We start from the raw sequence: 27474 nt of genomic DNA on the forward strand, positions 1-27474 counted from the left end.
CTTTATGCAACAACATAATTATCATGAACTGGTTTATATCAAAATTTACTGACAAATATATGTGCCAATTTTATACGGATAAATACACGAACGACTCAGTTTAATTTCATTCACACTGACTGCCGAGTTACAATCATATCTGAGGTAAATGCCTGGCGATGTCATACTTGTATTTATTACATGTAATAAGAATCTCATAATAATAATAACTGATGATGGGTTGCATTATTTCAGTCTCTTTTGTTTCCATGCTATAAAAAGAACATGTGTACAATAGCTTCGCGTTCGGTTATTCAGAAATCTAAAACGAAACAATTAACTGACCCATCATTTACAGAAAATAGAAACAAAACATTATTAATTGTATTGTGCAAGTGAATGAACACAATTGACGTACTATGGAATGTACTAGCATGGTTACTAAGAAAATGATATGAACTGAAGCCATGTTTGAATAAAAAGGAATGAAATGTAACATCGGCGAGATTTTTCATTTGCATGTGTGGAAGTTTTACATACATTAATATATAAATACTTATGAGAAATTCCGTAATTTATAGGCAACAATATAAATGTACCGTCTTGATTTTGATTTGGTGCCAGTTTGTCTTTCGATTTCAAACTAAGATGTACCTGCCGGCAGAATAGAGATTTGCACATTTTGTGACTCCGTGTTTTGTTTAAATAGAAATACAATTATTTGTGAATCAAATTGAATTATCAAAAGAAAAAAAGAAACATTTTCTTTTCGCGTCTTTATGTAGTTATTACTTGATAAAATATTGTGTGGTTAACATGTACAATTTAAAATGTTATTATGACGAAATTTTAAAAATCTAGCGGATTCAGATGTAGGAACTTGTAGTACATTTAGACAGATCTTTTATTCTCCAAAAAACTATGTATAAATAAAAAAAATAAGAAGATGTGGTATGATGTCCAAAGAGACAACTCTTCACAAGAGACTAAATAACATAGGAATTAACAACTACCGCACGGCCTTCAAGAATCAGCAAAACCCATAACTCATAGTCGGCTATAAAAGGCCTCGAAATGACATATATTAAACACTTCCTTTCAATGCGGTCAATTTTTAGCTCACCTGACCTGAAAGGTCAAGTGAGCTTTTCTCATCACTTGGCGTCCGTCGTCCGCCGTCTGTAAACTTTTACAAAAATCTTCTCCTCTGAAACTACAGGGCCAAACTTAACCAAACTTGACCACAATCATCCTTGGGGTATCTAGCTTAAAAAATGTGTCCGGTGATCTGGCCATCAAACCAAGATGGCCGCCATGGCTAAAAATAGAACACAGGGGTAAAATGTATATTTTGGCTTATATCTTTGAAACCAAAGCATTTAGAGCAATCTGACATGGGGTAAAATTGTTGATCAGGTCAAGATCTATCTGCCCTGAAATTTTCAGACAATTCGGACAACCTGTTGTTGGGTTGCTGCCCCTGAATTGGTAATTTTAAGTAAAGTTTGCAGCTTTTGTTTATTATTTTTATACTATTATAGATAGAGATAAACTGTAAACAGCGATAATGTTCAGCCAAGTAAGACCTACAAATAAGTCAACATGACCAAAATTGTCAGTCAACCCCTTAAGGAGTTATTGCCCTTTATAGTTAATTTTTAACAACTTTTTGTCATTTTTTGTAACTTGTACAAAAATCTTCTCCTCTGACCACAATCATCGTTGTGGTATATAGTTTTAAAAATGTGTCCGATGACCCCGCTTACTAAACAGAATGGCCGACATGGCTAAAATTAGAACATAATGGTAAAATGCTGTTTTTGCTATATATCTTTAAAACTAAGACATTTAGAGCAAATCTTTCAAGATTTAAATGTCCATCAGAATAAGATATATCCCCTCACAAATTTTCAGATGAATCCCACAACCCGTTGTTGGGTTGCTTCCCTAAAATTGGTAATTTAAAGGAAATTTTGCAGTTTTTGTTTATTATCGTGAATACCATTATAGATAGAGATAAACTGTAAACAGCAATAATGTTCAGCAAAGTAAGATCTACAAATAAGTCAACATGACCAAAATTGTCAGAGGACCCCTAAAGGAGTTATTGCCCTTTATAGTCAATTTTTAACAACTTTTCGTCATTTTTGTAACTTGTACGAAAATCTTCTTTTCTAAAACTGGGCCAAATTAAACCAAACTTGGCCACAATCATTACTAGGGTATCTATTTAAAAAAAAGTGTCTTATGACCCGCCTACCAACCAAGATGGCCGACATCAGTAACTACAGTAACAGGTGAGCAACACAGGCTCTTGAGAGCCTCTAGTTTTTTGCAGTCTCCATTTTTCTCTGAACAAAGTATAATTACCGAATCTGAATTTACTTTTGGGATTTGTTGTCTTATCAATATCAAGAACTGAATCAGAAAAATCAGACTATGACAATTCGAATCCCTAAAATCCAAATCTTCCCTGTTTAAAAACGTTACTGGATATTGCAATGAAATGATGTAAATTTAAGTTGTGATTGATAAGCACTCATTGGGATTCTATTTTTCTATTCAGTCTATGTAGTGTCATATTTATGAAAATAGTTTAGTACAAGTGTATATGATAAACTGACAAAAGAATAGGAATAGTGAACATATTATTTTACAAAGTATTTACTTTTAATTCGTGCAATGTCTTTATTATGTAATTTGTTTATTTTGAAGTTAATTACAGTGTCATTTACGTCTATCCAACGCCATTCGTATATATAAGTCTTTCACCACCCCAGTAGCCAGTACTTCGGTACTGGCAGGAAAATACGGATGTTTTTTGTTATTAAAATTTACTGTTACAAAATGATAGAAATTATTATAAATTAGGGAATGTATCTCCCTCATGCAAAGCTCTGATTCCTTTCACAGATTAGGCTATACTTTTTGGACCTTTTGGATTATAGCTCTTTATCTTTTATATAAGCTTTGGATTTCAAATATTTTGGCCATGAGCATCACTGAAGAGACATGTATTGTCAAAATGCGCATCTGGTGCAAGAAAGTTGGTACCGTTAATTTTATTACCAGGTAACAAAAAATATTTGTGGTAAACTTTTGTTGACACTAATTGTTCTGCAGATCCTCACTTCATTGATTTTATTACTTGGCAAGAGTTTTTACATCAAATTCTGTGTAAATTTGTAGATAACAATTAAAATAATGATAAAATTATTAACTGTTGATTTCATGCTTTTTGGGGTGTTCAGGTGTGAAGCATCAACTTGTGGTTAGTGGTGAAACTTATAAATTGATAGTGATTTTCAAATGAGAGATCACAGGGGTTTAATTACAAAACAAATATATTTAGAAACAGTTAATATTAAATTCTATTGATGAGAAAGTCAACTAGAGATTAAAATTCTGACATAAGAATTGTAATTGTCACATTTTTCCAGCTAGTGTCTCATCTTGTGAAGTGATAGCTTCCTCGTAATATCTAAATATTAAGTGCAGTATCTTAAAGTTCGTGCTGCAATAAAGTAAAAACTCGCACAACACACTTGATGATCTTTTCGATCTTTTATATTGAAAATTAATAATTTAGAATGATGGTATATATTACTATGCCTTGAACCCTTATATTGGTATTTTCAAAGCTTACCACGGATTACGCATTGATTAAAGGGAGCTTTCTTCTGAAAGTAGTTGAGTATTGAGGAAAATAAAGATAGTGCTCATTTTGTTAATAGAAAAACATACAAAAAAACAGAAAAAGAAAATTACACCATTCAAGTAGTTTAAAATTCTACATTAACTTCTGCATCTTGATTTATAATTCGAAAATACAAAAATATGTATTTTACCACATCGTTGCAATTTTGCTTACCTTAATCTTGCAATGATCATTAAAATCCTAAATATTTCCAATACACAATACAAACAATCCATACGGCTATTAGCATTACGTTAAAAAATCATAAATCCACATAAAGTCACACTGACAAAAGGGAATTTCACACTTATCAAATGGAAGATTGCACACTTATCAAATGGAGGATTGCACTGAGGATTGCACACTTATCTACATAGTTATTACATATCTATTTAAGTCAACACTAAAGTATTAAAAAAGTCGATTAAACCTCCATTGATTAAAAACACAGAAGTACGAATGGCTGTCATCTTCTTAAGTTAATATTGAAGGCGGGAATTATACAGCCAATCAGTAAACATAAACAATAAGCCAATCACTTAGCAGGAAAGTGCACAGGAGTAAATCATGATAGTTATATCATAGATGTAATACATGTATTACATCTATGGTTATATCTTTCCACTTGAAATTTTCTCTATGATTTATATTTCTGCTATATAATAAATTATAATTGTTAATTATTATTAATGAATTTTATGGTTGCATCAAACTTTAGGGAGTTTTATATCATCAATTTTGATATATATTTTGTTATTAAAAATGAACAGTCTGTACAAGCTAAGAGAAAACTAAAACAAATTTATTTCAAATGAATTTGGAATTTTAGAGGTTTTTCCCTCAAAATAGAATAATTTTGTACTGGCTTCAAATGTCAAGATGTTGATATAAATCATAAAATTATTTATATATTTGTGAGTAATAAAATTAGTTTAGTTAAATTTATTATATAAAGGAAATAGATAAAAGGAGTTTAATGTCTAGATCGTTATGTATATATGACAGCAAAAAAATAGTGACCTATTTTGTTAGCGCAGATTTCTTAACTTTAAATATTTAGGAAACAAATTATACTAGAGATTTAATGTATATTTGACTGCAAATGAATAGAGTCCCATTTGCTTAAAGCATATTTCGTCTCTTTTTTCAACTTTCATTAAAATAAAAACGTGAGACTACCCATTTAGTGCAATCAATAGTAATAGGCATTGGCTAATTTACTGTCTTGTATTCCGGTCTTAAATTGTTTTTGATGAAGGGTCACATTTTACCACTGTTTTAGATAACCACCTTTACTAATAAGTTTATTTAAAGGATCAATAAGTTAACATATGTTGTGTCTAAATTTAAACGGCTTTATAAATATTACTATAAAAACTAAGTTGTGTCTTAACTTAAGGGACTTGTCAAGTCAAACTTTCTAAGCAAGTAATTTTTTTATGAAACAAATTGTAAAGGTTTTAATAAAATCCTTGACTTGCAATAATACAAAAATTATGTTCATTAAAATCAAAAACCAGTCTGAAGACATTGGAACAAGTTGTGAAATATATGCAATGTAAGAAGGAACCAAAGAAACACCTGTCCAAAAATTGAAAACTCACTACCTGGTGCTAAAAATCTTTTATCATAAATGTTAGTATAGCGTTTCCTTTGTAAAACTGAAATATCAATATCTGGATAATGACCATATCAGCTGTCTGCATTATATTTTGAATCTTTACAACGGGAGGGAAAAGGTGAAAAAGTATTATACTATTGTGAACTGTTTGTCACAGTCAGTACGTCTTTCAAAATAAAAATTTTCCTTTCTGATTATTTGTTTTCTTTTTAGGAAGCTTCAAACCAGCCAATACAGTTACCTAGACAACTGTCTGTCCTGGATGAAGGAAGTAAGTTACCTAAAAAATTCTGTTCATTAGACCAGTATTATTTCCTTCGTAGGTAGTTTATTTAGTGGAGGGAAGAACTTTTTGTTACTTATAAGGATTCTATCCCAAAAATCTATTATGGCTTTCTGTCAAGAGAAGTGAATTGAAATTTCAAAAGATTACATCAATCATGTTAACTATTATTCGAACTATGTCAAAGGAGAAACATAGTGCTCATATATTGTTGTCAGCAGTGTCACTATTTTAAGTTCAGTCTGTTGTATAAGTTGTCAGACATCTGTGAGGCAGAATATCAAGATAAAGAGAAGGCATTTGGATCAAGATTTTTTTTTTTTTTTTTTTTTTTTTTTTTGTCATGAAAATGTATAACCTGTCATGGCATTATGGACCGCTTTAAAAGTTACATGACATGTGTAAGGAGATGATGAATGTTGATCAAAGATAAAGCGACTCAACAACACAGTTACACCTAACTAGAAAAGGACATACAGGTCAACATTAGTATTCAAATAAAAAAAATATCTGCACCCTATGTATTCCCACTGAACGTTAGTCTATCAACAACCAATCTGCTTGGAAGATTTGGAAATTTACATATGTATTAATAAAGAAAATAAGAATATGGGTTTTCCTTATCTATATATAGAAAATATATGGGTTTACCTTATGTATATATAGAAAATATATGGGTTTTTCATATTCCTATTTAAAGAATTTGAATTTTATTCATATATATATATATATGTATATAGAAATATTTAGCAAACTATAAGTGAATGACTAATGTGGTGTGATATGAATTGTTGTAAGGAGATTTTGTGTATGAATAAGTGAGACAGCAACTCAACAACACAATTGAACATGAAAAGGAAAGGAGATAGAGTTTAACACATCATTTGTCAATGAATAAATTGAGCTTTAGCAAACTGATATGAATACAAATACAAGACCAATATACACCAATAATACAACATTTTTTTGGAAGCATCTTTAGTAAGATACTGGAGAAGGAAGGGATTCTAAATGCTAGACTTTCCAAGACACGACAATGCAAGATTATAACCAATGTTGAAGTCCAACTAGTATAGTGTTGGAACCATTTTACACATTTATAATAGCAAAGTGCAATCTGTCCAAGTGTACGATTTGTCCAACTGTATGGGTTGGAAACTTGAAAAGAGTTAGTTGGTGACATTACAAATGGATATACAATACTATAAAGCTAGCTGGCTAGGAAAGATCAATATACAATTCATGTTAAATAAAATCTGAAAGTTCAGATGGCAATGTACTTTATAATTCCTTAATATAGCACACATAAACCAGGTTTATTGCTTAGGTATACATCCTTTATGCTGGAATGTTTTGAAGTAACGATCCCTGAAGAAGGTGAATAGAGAAATGTGCATCAGACACAGAAAAAAAGTGTTATTTTCATTTATATTTTGACACCAAGATCAGGAAAGAGAAAACCTTGCAAAGAACTGTAATAAAACTTTGAGAACTGAAGTCAATATCAGTAAAAGCATTAGGGGCAGAAAAACTTGGAGGTATTTTGTTGGCCCCATGTGTCCCATGTGGTTTCAAAATTATTTGTATGTCTCTGCTGTAGTGGAGGGACATTGAGTTTTACCCTTGTCAGACTGTACGTCTAACTGCCTTTCCATACATTCCAAAATTTGTTTCCATTCTTTAACTTTAGTTTGCCTCAACCAAATGTTATGAAACTTATACACAATACTTGATTTAACAAAACTCAGATAAGTTTGAATTTTGTTGGCGTCACTTTTACCGTTCTAGAGTTAGGCCCAATTACTATTGGAAAATTTGCTGAATTTTTCGTTCCCTTCCTTAGCTTCAGTTTGTCTCGACCAAATGTTATGATTACTTATACAGAATGCTGACTACAACAAAACACAGAACAAGTTTGAAATTTGGTGGCGTCACTTTTATGTTTCTAAAGTTATACCATTTTACAAATAAATGATAAAACTGCTGAATTTTTCGTTTCCGTTCTCTTACTTAAGTTTGAATTCTGGTGTCTCACTTTTTTTACAAATGGAAAAATCGATGATTTGTTTGTTATGGTTCACTAACTTAAGATTGCATCAACTAAATGTTATGAAACAAATACACAATGCTGATTAACTTAAAACTCTGATCTAGTAACATTTTGGGAATAATCACTTTTACAGTTCTTAAGGTATGTCCAAGTATAACATTATATGCAAGGAGGAATCATCTGTGTCCGTAGGATACATTTTCCATTTAATTTTTTTTAAATACTTGACACTTTAATTTAAAAATTAAGGATGCTAAAATTATCTACAAACAAATCAATGCTAACAGTACCATATCAAATTTGGCTAGAATTTACCTTTTCTGTAAACAAGCTTTAAATTATGAAATCATGCCATGCTGTCAGTTTGTGGTATGTTCATTGTGTACTATAAAATAATTAATTTCAGCAGTGCAATCTTCCTGATGCTTTTTCATATGTTTTATTTTAGGACCTGCTAATATAATGTCATCCATTCCTGTCCAGACATTACGAGAAATGGGGAAAGATGATACCATAATAAATCAGGCTATAGATCGATGGAGATCCAATAGAACACAGACAGGTAAATATATTATTCAAATCTTCAAATCACAAGAAGAATTCAGCACTATGCCAATACAGTTTGCTCCTCTTCCAATTTCAACTTTACTTGTTAGAAGAAATGCAATTCTTTCTTGTGGTATTAAGGTCTTGTTGGACAAAAAACCATGAGATCCAAGGATATCTCTTCTCCTACTGATATATGTCAAACATGTCAGCAATGATGACATATAGATCTCCAATGAATCTTAAAGAAAAACATATTTTATATTTTCGTTTAACTTGGTAGACTTATATAATTAAAATCCTGTCAAGGTGAAAATTTTTACTATAAGAACTTGCAGTACTGTTAACATTTTGAAGCCATTTCCTAGTTATAAATAAACGAAGTTTTTTATCCATTCAATTTATTCTGTTAGTGATAATATGTCCAGTATTGCCAGCTTTCTCTATGGGGTTTTTTTTGTAGGCAAATCAGACCATTTAAAGTCATTCCTATAACTACTTTTCAATATTAATTCATTATTTACAATAATTTGCTCATTTGTTCCTGTTATATTTTATCTCAAAAAGTGCCAGCATATATTTTTTCCTACACTATGAATCTCTGTGTACAACATCTGCAACAAGGTACTACCATGAGAGAACTGCTTTAATAGGTTAAAAATATTATTCCTTCAATTACAGGGAGAACACATGACAATGCCGAACTACAGGCAACAGAGATCTATGAAGTTATATTACAAATAGAGGAAGAGAGAGAACAAGGAGCATCAGCATTACCAACATCTGGGCAACAATTAGCTCTAACACAGCCCACTTATCAAGTGGTGCCCCAAACAAGTGTGGCTATAGCAGGTACATGAAGAAACATCAATTAATAACAATAATAATGATGTTGTGCCACAAATGTGATATTTTGCCTATCTCTGACAGAAACAGCAGTCAGCAAAATTCCTTCAACAGAAAAACAAATATATTTTAGTATATATATTATTTATCCGTCTGTCTGTAATTCAGCCGACAAATTCTGGTGAAATTCGGTCAGAATATTCTTTCTTAGGAGCTACAGATATTCCAAAAGATCATTTTCAGGAGTTACAAATGAGATCTGTCTCAAGAATTTTCTCAGGAGTTGCAAATCAAAGTTGAAATGTGTTATTAGTTTTCATACGATCATGCATTATTATGTAATGTGGTTTTAGATTTATGTATTGTCAACTTCCTGTCTACTGAAAACTTTAAGGTTCCAACTTCTATGACTTTTTATACACAGTTTCCAGGAAACTTTCGAGATATGTAATGTCAGGCTGTTTGTGAACATATTTTACAGTGTGATTTGTTTTCAGCTTCATGACTGATTAACTACATGTGTACTGAATACAGATACCATGACAAAATCATTTAGAATTGTTGTTAGAGACCATTAAATACCAATGTAGATTAGGTTTACAGATTTAAGAAGTATGCCAATACATTTGTAATAAGAAAAATAGCTACATTCCCCTAAAATGATTTTACACATAATGGCTATTTATGAAATATATGTCACATGATTCTTGTGAACTAGAATAGAAGCTTCCTGAAATATGTTGTCAGACTAAGTGGGATATAACTTCACAGTGTGAAATGTTTTCAGATTCATTATGCATCAGTTTTTTGGTTTACCTAAATCTTTAGTTAAGTGTATCATCATTGAGCAGTATCTAACAGTTTTACTTCGTTTTAAATGTTTTTATTAACCACTGAAGATAAATGTCGATCAGTTCGATAGATTTCACTATTGTTGTTCCAAAAATACTGTTGATCAATTGAAAAATAGTCAATTCTTTTGTTTCATCTAGCCAACATTGACCAAATTATTGACATGTTGATTAGGACTACTAACACTTTTATGACTAGTTTGACAGATTTCATTTTTTGATGGTCAAGTATTATGTCTTTTATTGAAAATTAAAAAAAAATACGAAAGCTAATTATGCATTTTAATTAATTTTAAAATTTGTCAACTATCTCATTCTTTTAAGTTTATTTTATTTAAGATACCTCAAGTATTTTTCATTTATTTTATATACTAAACTATTGTTATAAGAACTGTGATTACAGTTAAAACCTCAAATAGAAAAACGTGTAGGATTCAATCATCACTTAATCAACTTTATAAGATAGTTGACAAATTCAGGATAACAAATGTTTAATTTATAGGAATTGAACAGGTGGATTATGCTGTCATTGGTATCATTATGTTTAACAATGCCAGTCTATCTGTAAAATTTCTTGTTGTCACTCTAAAATGAATTTGACAATCTAGTCATAATATAAATATTAAGTATATCAGTATTTTTTATTTATTTAAAGAAGAAACAACAGAACAACCAACAGGAGCTGAAGGCACCACAGATGATTTGTCCTATTTGGAAGGTAATCTTGTAGAATAGCAATGCAGTTTCATTGAATGAATTGAACATGATCGATCTCACCTAATTTAGTCTAGTACTCTCAGTTTTAAAATATGTGAATGTTATTTTGTAAGGTATTCGCAAACCTTTATAACAATGGAATGCTTTTAAAGAGTTTATAGTATACAAATATTCTCAAGTAAACTTAGTAAAGACTAAAAAAACTCACCTCTCTGGTTTTATTTTATCCCTAATTCAAATAAAGCTTAAAACATTTATTATGAAAATACCATCCTTGTATATAAATTTATGGCTTTAAAAAATATGATAGAATAAAAGAGTGCAGAAAAAAGAGTTGACATGCACCAATTAAAGCAAAGTACATTTACTGTCATTTTAGGATTTGAAAAAGTATTAGAGGAATATGAAGAGCAGAAGGAGAAACTGACCTGTACCATATGTATGGAGAATCCAGTAGCTATTGCGTTCTTACCTTGTGGTCATCTTGTCTGTTGCCTGGATTGTGCACCAGCTATGAGAAAGTGTCCTATATGTAATGAAATTGTCAAGGGAACCATCAAAACCTTCTTTCCTTGATGTATGATTTGTTTTCAAGATATGTTTTCTTTCATTTTCTAAATACTTCCTCAAATATATTAACACAACTCTGTTAAAAATGTATACCAAAACTGCCTCTGCAACACTTTATAGAAGTCAAACAGAATATATTGGTTGGCCTTCTTGTATATTTCTATGTATCAAAAATTGCTTTCATGATCTCTAGAAGGATGGAAAAAATATTTGACACAATATCGTCGATTGTTATCTGTATATAAAAGAAAAGGAGATGCCAATGAGACAAAATCGCAATAAATTAACAACTATAGGGTTTCTGTATGGTCTTAAAAAATTAGTAAAAAACAGTTAAGATAAATGAGTACAACTCCATAGTATTGTACACTGCAAAGGGACAGAACGAAAAAGAACTTTTACATGTCATGTTTTATATAACCTTCCATCATTACCGAACTGAACAAAGAAATAACATGACAGGTGTCGTATACGGTGAAGGAAATGCTTACCCTTCCGAAGCACCTGATTTCACTCCTGGTTTTTAGTGCAGTGTGTTGTTTCTTATTTATTATTTATAACTGTTGATGTAAATGTCCTTGGTTTTTTGAGTCTTTGTTTACTCCTCGGTTTTGATTGTTATTGTCTTTATATATGGAATTTATGAATAGTCTTATCGTTTGAAAGTATTGTACAAGCCAACATTCAAGAAGCCAATGTAATTTGAAACAAAATATGCGAATTTTGTGAAACTGCATTGAAAAAAGAGAAGAGGCACAAATGAAGAATATTTTTGAACTGTAAAAAATAATCAGAAAACAATACATGGTTGAGAACTCTCTCTTCTAATAAACTAACATATTTTAAAAGTGACTGTAAACACACATTGACAACAGGTTACTTAGAAAAGTAAAGTTATGGGAATATAGGACATAATTAGGTGACCAAAATTAATATTTCTTTCTTGTTTTCTATGCAGTCAGTTCTGCAAAAATTGAAATTAGAGAGATTAAATGTTAAGACTGTCACACTTCAAATAATCAACACAAGCTGTTGAAAAGTAAATACACATATGCAGGAGATTTGAGCATCTAACTACCAGAAACGAACGTTTAACTTCATCACTAAATTTATATTTTTGGATGCCATATGAGGAGTAAGATCTAAATACCTTTCCTGAGCACATAAGTTCACTCGAATTATGCTGGGAATGGCATTGTTTAGACTTGAGATATCTGTGTTGTGTTTTGTAGACTGTTCTTTGAATTTTTTGTCGTGGATTGCTTTTGCAATGTTTTTCACTGTAATGTTTAATGTAATTTTCCTTCCCTCTTTTACTCAATGTAAATTTGAGATGAAAAACAGTAGTAAAAAGTAAAAGCTCTGTGTCTTTTTTCAAGTGTGAGTTGGAATTTAGTATTGAACAACATATCACCACTTTTCCATTCAAGCGAAATTTCAAAGTTTGTTTTGCAGTAGATATAATATTCATTCAGCTTGTGCTTTCAATTGAAATGTAAATTTCAAGGGAATGGAAAACTTCCATGATGGACTTTACTACTGAAATTAAAATGCATATCGACCAATACGGACAAAGCATCAATTTAACAAATATATAGTTCAATGATTGAAAAATATCAGAGCAAGTAATCTAATTTCATATACTAAATATGCTTTATATGCTAGCATTTCAATGATTATTTTTTCAGGTAGTGAATGTAGAGTAAATGCAAGCCGATCCAAAGTGGTTTTCAGGGCCTAATAAGTTTAAAGGCCTTTTCAGCGAGAACAAATATCAGATGAATCACTGTTGCTTTCCAATTGGCTACTGGATGTTTGTCTGATATGATGTACTTTATCGTAATCGTATTAAAGATCATTGATAACCATAAAGCCGTTATCAATTCGATTTCAATGCCACACCTTCAAGGGTCTGTGCATAAGTCCATGGACATATTTCCGTATTTATTCAATCATGTTGCCTAAACAATAATCAAACACTTGCAAAATTTGTCAAGCTGGACATTCTTGTTACATATAATTATCAGCTAAAATTAGTCCACATTTTATGTAATGATAATAATATTGTAAAGAACTTATAATAGAAATAGTTACAATTCATTAATTATCATAGTCAATTTTCAGTCACCTATAAGGCTGTCGTTGCATGGACTTATTCAAGAATGGTTGATTATGCAAGCCTTTCTGTTTTGGATTTTCGAGAAGTAATTTTAGAGTATGCTGAAACTGCATATACTAATGTTTAGTGATAGAATAACTAGGTTGATTCATTCCATTATATATGAGAGACTTAAAAAACAATAGCTTATTCGTCTTGTAATGTTTAAGCTTGTGCTCAAGAATATGTATGTATAAAAAGTAACATTATGCCCTCTTTTGAAGAAGGTCGGCAAGAAGTACTGTAAATCTGGAAATTTTTTGGCCATTTACTATTGCAATTTTTTAATACAAATGCCAGATTAAATTATTGTGATTTGTGACATTCCTAAAATGCACTATGGTATCAATATTGAAAATACAGACTTTTAATGTTTGCGAGAACTTGTCTTTTTTTATTGATAAAAAGGTTGGAAAAATTTCTAAATTTACAGATACTTCTGAAGAATCAGAAACTTTACTATTGACATAAATCTTAATTACTGCATTACAATAATGATTAAAAGGTTATTACTATTTTATAGTAGTTTCACAACTTGAATGATATAACGTTCTATAACGGTATCATTTGAATTATACTCTTAACATTTAAGGAATATGTGACACATGATGTATTAATAGATATCTTCATGCTGTATGATTTGTTTTAAGATTGTTGCACATGACCATCATATGAATTATAATCACATTAGATTTATGTTAATAGTAAAGTCAAGTTTAAAATGATAATCTTTAGGGTTTACAATAAAATCAATTTATTAAAAAGTCAGCATTTGCATTGTTGACGAGTAAATTGCTTAAAACAAATTTTATTTTTTTATGTTAATTGATAAGCCATAAACAAATAAATGCTGAACTGTACCAGTTTTATTTTGTAGTAAAACTTGTTCAGCAGTTTTTCTCTACACATTGAGATACCATACTATATAAATGCTTTATATAGAAATGTAAGGTATGTATGTTCTCTAATAAGCAGAACCGCCAACCTTAATGTATTGTCCAATGATGTCCATTGAGGCTAAATGCTTATGCAATTTCTCGGACGCCTTCTGCAGAGGTCAACTATTGTGTGGTTATTTTTCCTTTGTCACATTTCCTTGCGAAGCATAAATCATTTAAGACTAAGAAAAAAACTTGTTAGCTTAGAATTTAGATAAGGTTTATCCTAATAAGTTTTTATTGGGAACAAACATACATAGAATATCAACACTGAACGTTTTTCAACATCTATCACTATTGTAATCTTTTTTGCAGAGTTATTTTTTTCTCTTTGTCAGATTATATGTTGTATTATAGAGTTCTGTAGAGATATCATTTGAATTACACTCTCAACTCTGAATTGCTTGTCCTATTGGTAATCATATATCAACGCAGTATTTGCATATTGATTGAATAGTGTGTAATTCGTGTTGTGTGAATGAAGATAAATCAATATATCTCAACTTTTGTATTTGTCTATATATTTCAGTTTAATGGTCATGTTTTCTAGTCTGTGCGTCCGTTCGTTCGCCTGTTCCTTCGTCTGTCCTGCTTCAGGTTAAAGTTTTTGGTCAAGGTAGTTTTTGATGAAGTTGAAGTCAAATCAACTTGAAACTTTGTACACATGTTACTTTCTTTCTAATGTTAATGCCAAATTAGAGTTTTGACCCTAATTTCACGGTCCACTGAACATAGAAAAAAATAATAGTGCGAGTAGGACATCCGTGTACTATGGACACATCCTTGTTCTTGATTAGTATACAAGTTTAAAAGTTGATATTGTGTATTCATATGATTTTATGTAATCTATTACTTGTAACTTTATAGAAAGCTTGTACATGTATATAATTTTATGTATTAATAGTTTGTTGTAAACAAGAGTTTCAATGAGCTTTTTCTTGAATAATACTTTCTTTTATGAATCATGATATCCTGTATTCATATTTTGTGTATTTGAAGTATTTTAGGGCTTTTAGTGTATAATAAAAAAAAATATATTTATTATTCGTATAATCATTATTATCAAGTAAGCATGCCCTATAAATCATTTGTGATTCAACAAAATAATTCATACTTGATGTATTATTATGATCACATTTATCGCAATGAATCAAAACACTTCAAATACAGTAAAGTGAATGGAGAAAGTATACTTAGTGCTCTATTGGCCCTTCAATTTTCAAAGTAGTAAAATGATTTAAGCCTACCAAATTATGTAAATTTCATTTTTAAATGAACAGGCAGGTATTATTTGGGTTTATTTTGTCCAGAAAGGTTATTTGTGATGTCACTAGTCTAATTTTAACCTAAAATGATAATTTTACACGTACGTTTTCGTCAAAATAAATATGAACAATACCTACGACCATGACGACCTTGCATCGAAGTATTATGTAAAAAGTATTGTTACTCAAAATATTACTTTTAGCCAATATGTCGTTTGGGTTCAGCCTTTGCTTATATCTGTATATCAATGACCATTTACCACCAATGGGGCTAGGTTTGTAGCCCTAAATCAAAAATGTATGACAAATTCTTAAATAATTATTGATGGTTGCGTCTATTGTCTTAAGAACATCTGCAGGGTATTTTCATATCCAGGAAAACGAAGACGTGGCTGTATACCTTCTCATATTATAACTATGAATATGAGACTTTGTTTTTTCATTATTTATTCCATTTTAATGGATCACCATTCCAGCAACACCTGCTCATATAGTATTATTATTTTCTAGGGTTTGTATTTCCTGCCATGATTTCCTTAATCAAGGATTCCTGCTTACATTTTCAATTGAACCAAGTTTTGTGGATAATAAAGTTATCTGAGGAAGTCATATTTTTGAAAGTTTAGCTTATCCCATGGTTATTTCGTTTACCGTTGTCGTATATCTGTATTTTCAATGATTCACATATTGTCGTCGGAAATCAATCCACAGTCTTTCGTTTATGTTTAAACATTTGAAGAATTTGACATCACTGAAACCACTAGTTGCTCGTGAACTGCTTACACTTTAAATGAACATGAGTTTGTTTTTTTGTGTGTTTTTTTTTTGGTGACGTTCCTGTATAAAAGGTTTTGCATTAGTGAGAAGAGCCTCCAAAAGACATCACCTGGAAACAACTGTTTCATATTTCACAATCTGACCTTGATAATACTATCGTGTTTATGTGTTCAGGAGATTTGTCAAGATCCATCTTTTCAATGAATACGACATCATAGATTGTATGATTCACTTCTGAAAGCTATATCAATCTGCCATATTTATGTGCTTAAGTAGATTAAAAGTCTATAAAGTTCTCAAGAAAGTATTCATCCAATTAAACAATACATATTTAGTAGGGATTTGTTGTAAAGAGTTTTTATACGACCGCAAAATAGTTTGCGGTCGTATATTGGTATCACGTCGTCGTTGTCGTCCGAAGATGGGTGGTGTCCGAATTATAACTTTAGTATAAGTAAACAGAAATCAATAACATTTTAACACAATGTTTATAACCACAAAAGGAAGCTTGGGATTGATTTTGGGGGTTATGGTCCCTACGGTTTAGGAATTTTATCTACTGTTAAAACAATAAGTTGTGTATAAGTATTTCAATTGTTCTGAAATTGTACCACAATGTTTCATACCATAAGTAGAAGGTTGAGATATAGTTTAAGGGTTATAGGGGAAAACAGTCTAGGAATAAAGGGCCAAAAACAAGCATTTTTGTAGTTTCAAGTCAATAAATTGGAGTTATCTTTCTTTGTCTAGAATGGTTGTTGAATCACCTAAAACCAATGCTTTATATAATCTTCTTTGAAAATTGGAGTTATCTTTCTTTGTCCAGAATAGAAGTTGAATCAATTTAAATCAATGCTATACACAATATACAATGCAATATTCACTTTACTACCAACTGATACATTAACGCAATCTTTACCATTCAGTGATTACAAGCACTTTCATTACCATTCTAGGGTTATGCCCTTTACAAGTGGAAAAATTGAAGAATTTTTTAGTGTCTGTTCTCTTAACTTAAGTTTGTCACAAATAAATTTAATGAAATGTGTATATAATGCTTGTTACCTCTAAACTCCGTTTAAGTTAAATTTTTGGCAGCTTCACTTTTACAGTTCTTGAGTTATGTCCCTTTATAACGGTATATTCTAGCGGGGGCATCATCTGTGTCCTTTTGGACACATTCCCCATTTATTTTTTTAATTAATATTAATTTTAACCATGACTGTATGCCATTTTATATTTTAATATTTTATGATGTATTTAAATGAGTAGTTATTGTTGCAAACTCCATTAGAAATTTGAATTGAGATCATTTTTGGAATAAGGGAAAGGGGGAAGTAAATCAAAATAAAGGGTGGGGATCAATTTTTTTTCTCATTTTAGATTTCAGAGTTTAAAAGGAAAATTTCTTCAAATAATTTTTCTTTGAGAGGATTAATATTCAACAGCATAGTAAATTGCTCAAAAGCAAAAAAAATATTTTTAAGTTCATGAGACCACATTCATTCTGTGTCAGAAACCTATGCTGTGTCAACTATTTAATCACAATCCAAATTCAGAGCTGTATCCAGCTTGAATGTTGTGTCAATACTTGCCCCAACCGTTCAGGGTTCAACCTCTACGGTCGTATAAAGTTGTGCCGTGCGGAGCATCTGGTTGTCTTATATATGCCAATTAATCTCATCATACAAGTTTGAGTTTTTATGATGAGGTATGTTCCTAACGTATGTATGATAGGGTCAATAAAATTTGGTTCATGATTTGTATGCGTAGTATATGTCCTTTCGATATGTTGCCTTGACCTCATACAGTGATAGATTGAAAATATATGTGAATTTCCCTTTAATATACATCCTGTGCATCTGACAAATTAAAGAGATTTAACTCCGTTTGGCAAAAACCGTTTGTAAATATTTTTCTGTAAATTAATGATAAAAATATTAAATTCTGTTTTTAGAATTATAACATTTTAAAATCAATTTTAAAGAACAAAAGGAATTTTTTTTCCAGTAGTCAACACTTTTCTGTTGACATGTATTATCATCGATATTGTCATAATTATAAATTTACTGTTTACAAAACTTCGATTTTTTTATAAATACTTAGGATTTTCTACAGCAGGAAAAGATTACTAATTGTATTTGGCAAAACTTCTAGGAATTTTGGGTTTTCTAATCGAGCGTCACTGAAGAGTCATTTGTAGACGAAACGCGCGTCTGGTGCAAATACAACATTTCAATCCTGGTATCTATGATGAGTCTTCGCAACTGGTCTCTGCAATTTCTTTTAAAAAAAGTTGGGTTTTTTTAGTTTTTGTTGACCAAAACAATTGATTTGGTTGCATGTATTTTTATGATTTTTTTTTTCTCTTAATTTTTTGAAGAGGTGATTTTCTGTTTTAATATCATATATACAATTTCAGACAGTTTGTTAATTAAATTTCTTTAGACAAATATGATGAATACATGTTCATCTTTACGAAAATTGTCATTTCAAATTTTGCTGAAGTTTTATGATAAATTGCTCAGTGTAGCCACATCACGTATTCTTGTAAGGAGTATTATTTTGATGACATCTAGTTTCTTTTTGTATTGTGCTACCTTAAATACGATACATATGGTTGAAAAAGAGTCGAGGCATCAACACACTTAGTTTGTTAGCAGTAAAACGTTGTTTTCTGTAAGTTACAACATTCATAAAGTGAAATTATCATCGCAAAACACTTAAATTTATTAAACACAGTTCTGTGAATGTTTTAAGGTAGCACTCACTATACAAAATCAAGTTCTATCAATATTTCATCTTCAGCTGTTTTTGTCACTTCTAAATAATATCTTGCACTGTTATTGAGTTTTGATGATAATTAGTTTTATAAACAAATGCACTCGTCTGACTGATACAAATTACGAACACCAATAGAATAATTCCACAGCTTCATGACCAATTACCAGCTACATGTATTAAAAAGAACATTAATGAAAAAGATGTGGACTTGGAGTTTATAGAAAAAAAGATGATAATGTAGTCCAAATAAAAATACATTTAATGTTGCTGATGTTAGTGCTGGTGGTTATACCAGATATATTTTCTCCAGGTGAATGTTTATATATGAATTCTATTTTATAAAAATTAAAACAAATTCAATATCTAATTGCAGACATTAGAAAAATTCTCCTTTTTGTAAAACACCATATTTTTGGGATACGATTGCTGTCAAGCAATCTGTAGACTTTTACCATTGACCCTATGACACACTCCCTCACGTCATTCGTTTTATTCTAAACATTCGGCAACATCTCAGATTCTTATGATTGTCTTGCTTTAAAAGGTAAAAACAAGCAAAACAATTGAACATAAACAACTTTCCTGTAATGTTTTACTCATAATCTTCATGTATGATATTTTCCTTGACTTATATGCGTGTTTTTAACAATACGGAAAATCAGAATTAAACAGTATTTATATTTGGTGTTTTTATAAATTTAGAAACACGTCAGAGGGAATTCCCAAATTTTGATAACTTGCGAGAGTTCTCTGAAAGCCGATCGATAATTCTATTTCTGTCACAAGAACTGAAGTGGAGTATTTCTATATTTTACCGTTATGAAACTGATATTTGATACTGTACTCTCATAAAGAAATGGAGAACCATTCATCATATCATTTAATAAATGTTCTTGTTCCAAATCGCAAGTCGCGGTTTGTTTATGTATTAATGTCCATGCGTGGTCTCACTAATTAGAGACAAAAAGAATTGTAGAGACAAAAAGCGCCAAGAAGCGACAAGAAGAATAATATTAGCAACAAGAAAACATTTTTTTATTTATATTTCTTATTCGAAATAAATATTAAAAAAATATGCAAAAGAAAACAATTTCAACGACAGGAAAGTTAATTTTGATAGGGGGGGAATGAAACTTGTAAATCTAATTCAGTTGCTACATTTATTTACATGATATTTTATAAGGTATCACAGGAAGTATATTTTGTCTTTTTATTTGTTTTTAAAACCATTTTTGTACAATATATAATTAACTTGCAAAATGCATTATTTGTGCATAATTGTCCAGAAAATTCATACACAAATTGTGAAATACAAATTAAGAACTGAAATCAAACAAGAGGAAAACATAATTAAAATGTGAATATTTTTCATCATTTTATTTAGTGTATTGTCTCATTTAACGATATTTATCATGTTTATGCATATAGATTGAAGATTAAAGGAAACTGATGACAATCTTGAGTTTTCAACAGGTGTTCACTATTCGGTACAATAATTTTATATTCTGGTGCGTGTAATTGATGAAGGTGTTAATGGATGTTATTGTTGCAATAAAACAAAGGACACGCACCTAGTTAATCTCATTTGTTGCTCTTAATTGTGTATTACCTTAGAGTGAAGCCACAGCTAATGTTGGTCCTATCAGGAAAAATAAATTGTACAGTTAGGAAGGAAATAATATTTCATGTTTTTGTTTTATTAAATCCTTCAAAGGGAAGGTGACAAATCTTTGTTTTTATTTTCATTTTATAGCGTTTACATTTCCTTTGCTCTTACCATGGAAGTATTATATTGACAGGAACTCCAACGACAAATTAGCACATTCGCACCCCACTGATTTCTTTAGGAAAATAAAAGGTTCCGACTCAGTATGTCAAGTATGTGATAACTCCTTTGTGGGGTATCTGCGATGCCGCCCTCGCGTTTGTAGTTTACAGAAACTGATCTTATCACGTGATCTGTTATCGAGGGTCTAATCTACCTACCGATGTAAATAAACACGGAAACTCCCGTGGCTAATTGCGAATCGCTACATGAATAACGACACCTGTTTCTATTCAATAATTAAAGACTACAGCTGAAACAATCTTAAAAATCGGTCCATATTTAACAGAATGACAAAAGAAAAATAACTGTATTTGGAAAGAAGATAAGATTATTTTTAGTTTTGTCTAATATGTTTTTATCACTAGAACTAGGAAATCGGGAAATATCGGATTATGCAGATTACATGACTCTGAAGTAGAGTGTTTGCAGAAAATAATTTGATGTCCGTGTAGTGTGCCTGATGGCGCCTGATAACTCAAATTTTAAGTTAAAGATTGTAAATTTTAATCGAGTGTAACACACATATTAATAGTTTCTCGATCGTAAAATGTAACTTAACATATTTATAGAAATTGTTTTAAGCACTAAGAGGTGGATAATTTTACGCCCGTGATTGTCTCTAGTATGTATCAAGTAAAAACACAGATTACATGTACACCTTCTTTTTTTTTTAAATTCAACCTCAGGTCCGAGATTGCTCTGGCGTCTGACGGATTTGCTTTAGGAAATTTATAAAATTTTCTTTTTGTTGAAATGAATGAAACATTTGACACCGGACTTTCAGTAAACAATTCAACAGGTGATTTGTTAGCAGTAAACCTCAATTATACATGCAGATTACAACTATTTGTTTCCTTACACAAGACATTTATTATAATTCAATATAAAAATAAGAAGATATGATTGCCAATAAGACTACTCTCCACCAGAGATCAAATGAAACAGAAGTTTTCAACTATAGGTCACCTTACAGCCTTAAACATATTTTAGCAAATCCATTTAATATATGAAAAAAATTCTATTGGCCTGATTATGCACAAAACAAATAACAGAGAAACAAATAAGCGAATATAAAGAATAAATAGATATTTGCGATTGAAAATGATGTCCATGCAAACGATTACGTTTTTTTTCTGTTTTTTTTTTTTGGGGGGGGGGATTATATGGCATCTGTTTGAAATTAATCAGTTAGTTGTCAGTAATGATTTTGTTTCACATTGGTAGCGCAAAAGGGGGATGGTTAATTTTTTACTACAACTGAATCAAATGAAGAATAGCATTACTTTTTTTTCAGTAAACTGATATGGCGGAACTGTGGTGGAAAAATTTTGTTTTGCAGTCGGGTCCTTCACACGGAATCATCTTTTCTATTGAACATGTTTCAGATTTACAAAAGCAATAAAACTCTTCAATTTCTTCTCCGATAATTTTTTCAAATTCTGTATCATCAAAATCGTGCATGTCCATATTAATTAGTGAAATATTTGTAAATGTTGATAGTTTATTAACATAGAAAACCTAAAAACTATAAATTGTCAACTGTCAAATATTGGCATGGTCGTTAAATGTCATATCCTTGACATTTATGTATACATCCGGTTACTTCGGTAAATTCCGTAATTACGAGTATCCCGAAAACGTCGTTGAACCCATGCATCGATACAACTAATTGAAAGATGTCAAATTGATTAACAGATACTTAACGATTTTGCGGCATCGCACTATAAACGTTTGAAGTCGGTTTGTTTGAGTTCCTGTCAATATAATACTTCCATGCTCTTACACATGTTTAATTTCTACATCTATCAATATGATAATAAAAAGTACACAATCTCTTCATCGAATTTTTTTTTATTTCTTCATCTTTCAATATAATCCTAAAAAATATTTTAATGTATGTGATAACAAAATGTATTCTTGTCGCTAAATAGCTTCTTGTTGCTTTTTGTCACTTATTATTTTTCTTCTTGTCGCTTCTTGACGCTTTTTGTCGCTAATTAGTGAGACCCCACATGCGTGTAGTTTTCCTGATTTCAAGGGGTATCAGATTGAGTGATTCCCCGCTTCATTGATTAATTTGAAACTCATGGGATTCTTTCTATGTCTGTCTGCATATGGAGGGCTATTGTTGTTGCATAATTTTAAATCACATGCATAATTTAAATTAAAATAAATGTTTCATCGTAAAAATTACCTATAACACCCCTTCAGCAGAAATGGAATCTTCCATGTTATCGTTTCGAGTTGTCTCCCTTTTCGAAGTATTCGTCAAGAAGAATTAACTCGTTAATGCCGGTAAACGTCGTATTATATTAAGAACGATCTCAATGTAAACAGAGGAGTGTGTACGGAAAGGAGTCATGCCCTCTGACCCAAAGGAACTTCAATAATTAAAGAGTAAGAAATGGGGTTCCTCCTAAACTGGTCCGCCGTTCTATATATAGCTTCGCACCGAAGGTCAGTGTAGCGATAAGTGAACACAATATGATAGGGGTCCAGTTTAGGGTTTCTCCTAGAATTACGGTGATAAGATACGGAAGCAAGTTAACTCGTACCACGGCATTGGAACCAAAAAAGTTAACTTGTACTACTGGGAAGTCGTAACATTCAGAAAAATATATAAAAAATATGATGTTTTATGGGTTTCTGTTTGTAAACTTAATAGAAATAAAGTTGAATTACTTGAATTTTACACAGGAGTTAAATGAAAACTAAGAAAAAAATAAAGAATGTTTTAAAGCATTAATGTTTTAACTGATCTTTCAAACTAGAACATAGGCGGATCCAGCCCCCCCCCCTTTTTTTGTGGAAAAAATTTGGTTGATAATAAAGGGAATCATTGAAGCATGACTGAAGCGGGCCCCCTCTTAGGTCAGTCAGCGGGCTCCCCCTTAGGAAAAGTTCTGGATCCGCCACTGTAGAACTTAATCCAGAGGAAAGTTAAAACATTGCTTTAACTGTACCTTATTAAAATTGAACATGTTGAATATGTATATATCCAATTTAAGTTAATTAAAGCTGTAATCCATGATCACAAATTGAATGCTATGTTTACAATTGTTGAAAGCCATGTGCTTTTTTTGCGGGGAAAATGCGGACCCCCTTAACAGGAATCAGTTAAATTTCATTGTTACATTTATTTATAGACAGTAAAAATAATTTTGGCAATCATTTTGACTAACTGCTAAGATTTTATTATTCATGAAAAATTTTCTTCGGGTGAAACTGTATATACCTTAATTATCTACATCTGCCACAGTATTTTCTATCCAATATACAAGGAACATAAGCTACAAATTGGTCATTGTACTATCAAATTATATACATTTTACAGACTTAAGAGGTATTGGGTGAAAGTAACGTATATCATGTATATTCATCATTTAACACCATTTGAATGCATTTAAATAAGTTGGTACGAGTTAGCAATGGTTCGAGTTTTTTTTTTTTTTAATGGTACGAGTTTACAATGGTACAGGATAACTATAATTCGATAAAACACAATAAGTACATGGCTCATACACTTGTAACGGGGATTGGCTATTCTTTAAGTTGAGTGACTATTCAGATTGTTACATTTTGCATGTGCAGTTGAATTAGTTTAGAGACTAATACTATCCAGCTGTACCAGGGTTACCGGCCAAAAATGCTTGAGACTCGCGCATGTTCATGCTTATTTTGCAACAGTATTCTTGGATCTATTTCTTTCCTTTTTGATCTTTTGAATTTTGGCCAAATCTCATGCATTTGTTTAATGAAAATTTGGCAGAACTGCTATACATGTGTCAATGAAAACTATGGCAATCGTATCCCTCAGAGCATTCTGCTCTTTGATTATTATATACAATTACAGTTTAGGAAATCCCTTAAATGAAAACTGTAGACTGACCAACTAAAATATTAGGTTCACATGCATAACTTACTTTAGGGGAAATGTTAAAACCGTTTTATGTAATTTTAAAATTAACAGATTTCATATTCGAACAACAAATGCAATGTGTAATTGAACTTCTGAGATCATAAATAGTTGTCGTTTATCTAAGTGGGCGGAGTTATCTCACTATATCAGTAGCAACTGGTTTACAGCAAGGTTCATAATGATTTAACATCTCCCGCCAGATCTGTCCTTATTTATTTAATTGTGACGCATAAATGTTTGCCCTGAAAATGAATCTTGAAAACTGTGTCTCAAATTTCCAAAAACATCAATTGAATAACTTGTGTATATACAATTACATCGAGTGATTTCTTATGAATTAAAGTATTTTGAAATCGAGCAGCGAACTTCCTTAAAGCAAGGCAATATTCTTAATCAATGTTATTTTCTATGCGTAATCTGTGTTACTTGAGATTAACAGTGAAAATCTCATAACATATCAATAATATCAATCTGAATCAATAATACAGATTTCTACCCGGTAAACTACTGTTGCCTCAAATTTACCCCGATTAATGTTGTACAACCATTAGTATTGCTCATCAACTCCATTCGTAGTATCGCCTTTAAATTTATTCATTATTCACTTTGAGAATAATGAGGGAAAACAATGAAACGGACACTATGTCTTACAGTCCCAATCATGAATTGCTAGACGTTTATGTCTCAACTTACTAGCGATATGTTTAAGAAGGCGTAGATAATTAGATAACATGATAATCCTCTGATCTGCAAAATATACCCATTGTGTCTTAATACCGATTAAGACATTTTGCCTGAGTGGATAAGAATTGTAGGTGATGAATGCACTACAAGTGACGTTGATTCGAACGTCACTGGTGAGACTTTTATAGACGAAACGCGCGTCTGGCACACACACAAAGTTTTAGTCCTTGTATCTATTATGTGTTTATTTACCTAGTCTTTGCAACTGGTCCCGTGCCTATTGGAGTATCTGGGATTTCTTGAAAAAAGTTGGTTTGTTTGAAATTTTGTTGACCATTATTTTTTATCTTCTGTGAGATTTCATCATTTGTAAACTACTGTTGCCGCTAATGTTTAATCCTGATATTTTCGATAAGAATTTAGATTAGCTTTTAGACAATGTGTTTGAATAATTTGCTTGTTTGTTGTTTTGCAACGTGTGCTTTCTTCTGAATTGAGTGTTTTCACTTATATGATGTCTTTTAAAATGATCAATTCCTAAATACTTAGGTAAAAAAACCTCTTTTATGTCCTTTCGAATAATGATAATTATTTGAATATAAGGATGCATTAAAGATCCATTCCTCATCTTCTCGGCTGGTTGTTTGTGCTAAATTCATACAGAAGCCTCTCTCATGGCGAATGGCAAAAATAAACAGACGTTTAACTTTAACTTCAAGTTATCAATAACTAGATGTATTTTAACTGAATAATTCGAGTATAGATATGCTGCTTGATTCCCAACTGTAACCGCATCTATCTCATTGAACTTTAAATTAATAATACAGCAGCTAAGATTAAATTTGCGTCATTTATTGCCTTATCTCTAATGATTGAAAATGAATGAGTGTTACTACCATATGGAATATATTAATATAAAGTTTTAAGTTGATGTAATATGACATGGGTGGCGTTTTATTAGATGATTTCCTATATATATTATTTTTGCTTACAAGGAAGCGTGTTTTTATAGTGCGTTCGTATATTGTACTGTTATACCACTGTCCCAGGTTAGGGAAGGGTGTGGATCCAGCTTACATGTTTAACCCCGTCTGTATGTATGTGTCTGTCCCAAGTCAGAAGCCTGTAATACAGTGGTTGTCGTTTGATTTTGTGTTACATATTTATTTTTCGCTCATTTTTTGTCCATTAATTAGGCCGTTAGTTTTCTCGTTTGAACTGTTTTTCATTGTCATTTCGGGGTCTTTTACCTGATTTGTAATAACATAAGCAACACGACGGTTGCCACATGTGGAACAGGATCTGCTTACCCTTCCAGAGCACCTGAGATCACCTCCATTTTTTGGTGGGGTTCATGTTGCTTAGTATTTAGTTTTCTATGTTGTGTCTTCTGTACTATGATTTGTCTGTTTTTGGCCATGGCGCTGTCAGTTTGTTTTCTATCTATAAGTTTGACTCTCCCTTTGGTATCATGTTCGTCCCTCTTTTATAGCTGACTATGCGGTATGGCTTTGCTCATTGTTGAAGATCGTAAGGTGATCTATAGTTGTTAATTTCTGTGTCATTCGGTCTCTTGTGGAGAGTTGTCTCATTTGCAATCATACCACATCTTATTTTTGTATATTTACACCGAGACATAGTCATTAAACTAATTATAGATACTAGGACTGAAAACAACAAAATTTGTTGAGCCAGACGCGCGTTTTGTCTACAAAAGACTCATCAGTGACGGTCGAATAAAAAAGGAGTAAAAAGGCCAAATAAAGTACGAAGCTGAAGAGCATACAGTATTTCTTCTTCTTTTTTTCTTGTATATGAAATTATTTTCCACGTCTCTTTTTAAAACGGAATAGATACTAAATGCCATTTATTAAAATATTCTGTTTCTTCACCAAAAACACTTTAGTCGAAATCAAAAAGACTAAAATTTGAAAATAACACAGTCAACTGGTACCTTACAA

At 31.2% G+C, this 27474-nt stretch overlaps 1 protein-coding gene across 3 annotated transcripts in view; it reads left to right on the forward strand.

Annotated features, from left to right (window-relative positions):
- The window catches only part of LOC139490504 (uncharacterized), a 154580-nt gene that overhangs the window by 123461 nt on the left and 3645 nt on the right, over window positions 1–27474 (forward strand). For 2 of the 3 annotated variants that reach the window (XM_071277283.1, XM_071277284.1), the window contains exons 10-13: window positions 5511–5568; window positions 8079–8192; window positions 8858–9028; window positions 10529–10591. In XM_071277283.1, coding sequence (XP_071133384.1) covers window positions 5511–5568; window positions 8079–8192; window positions 8858–9028; window positions 10529–10591 — 406 coding nt within the window. Of the gene's footprint in view, window positions 1–5510; window positions 5569–8078; window positions 8193–8857; window positions 9029–10528; window positions 10592–10969; window positions 11168–12848; window positions 15299–27474 lie in introns of those variants that run through there. The other variant, XM_071277282.1, reaches the window with a different exon arrangement.

Source organism: Mytilus edulis, chromosome 10 (genome assembly GCF_963676685.1).
Source record: "Mytilus edulis chromosome 10, xbMytEdul2.2, whole genome shotgun sequence".
Classification (NCBI taxonomy): Eukaryota; Metazoa; Mollusca; class Bivalvia; order Mytilida; family Mytilidae; genus Mytilus; species Mytilus edulis.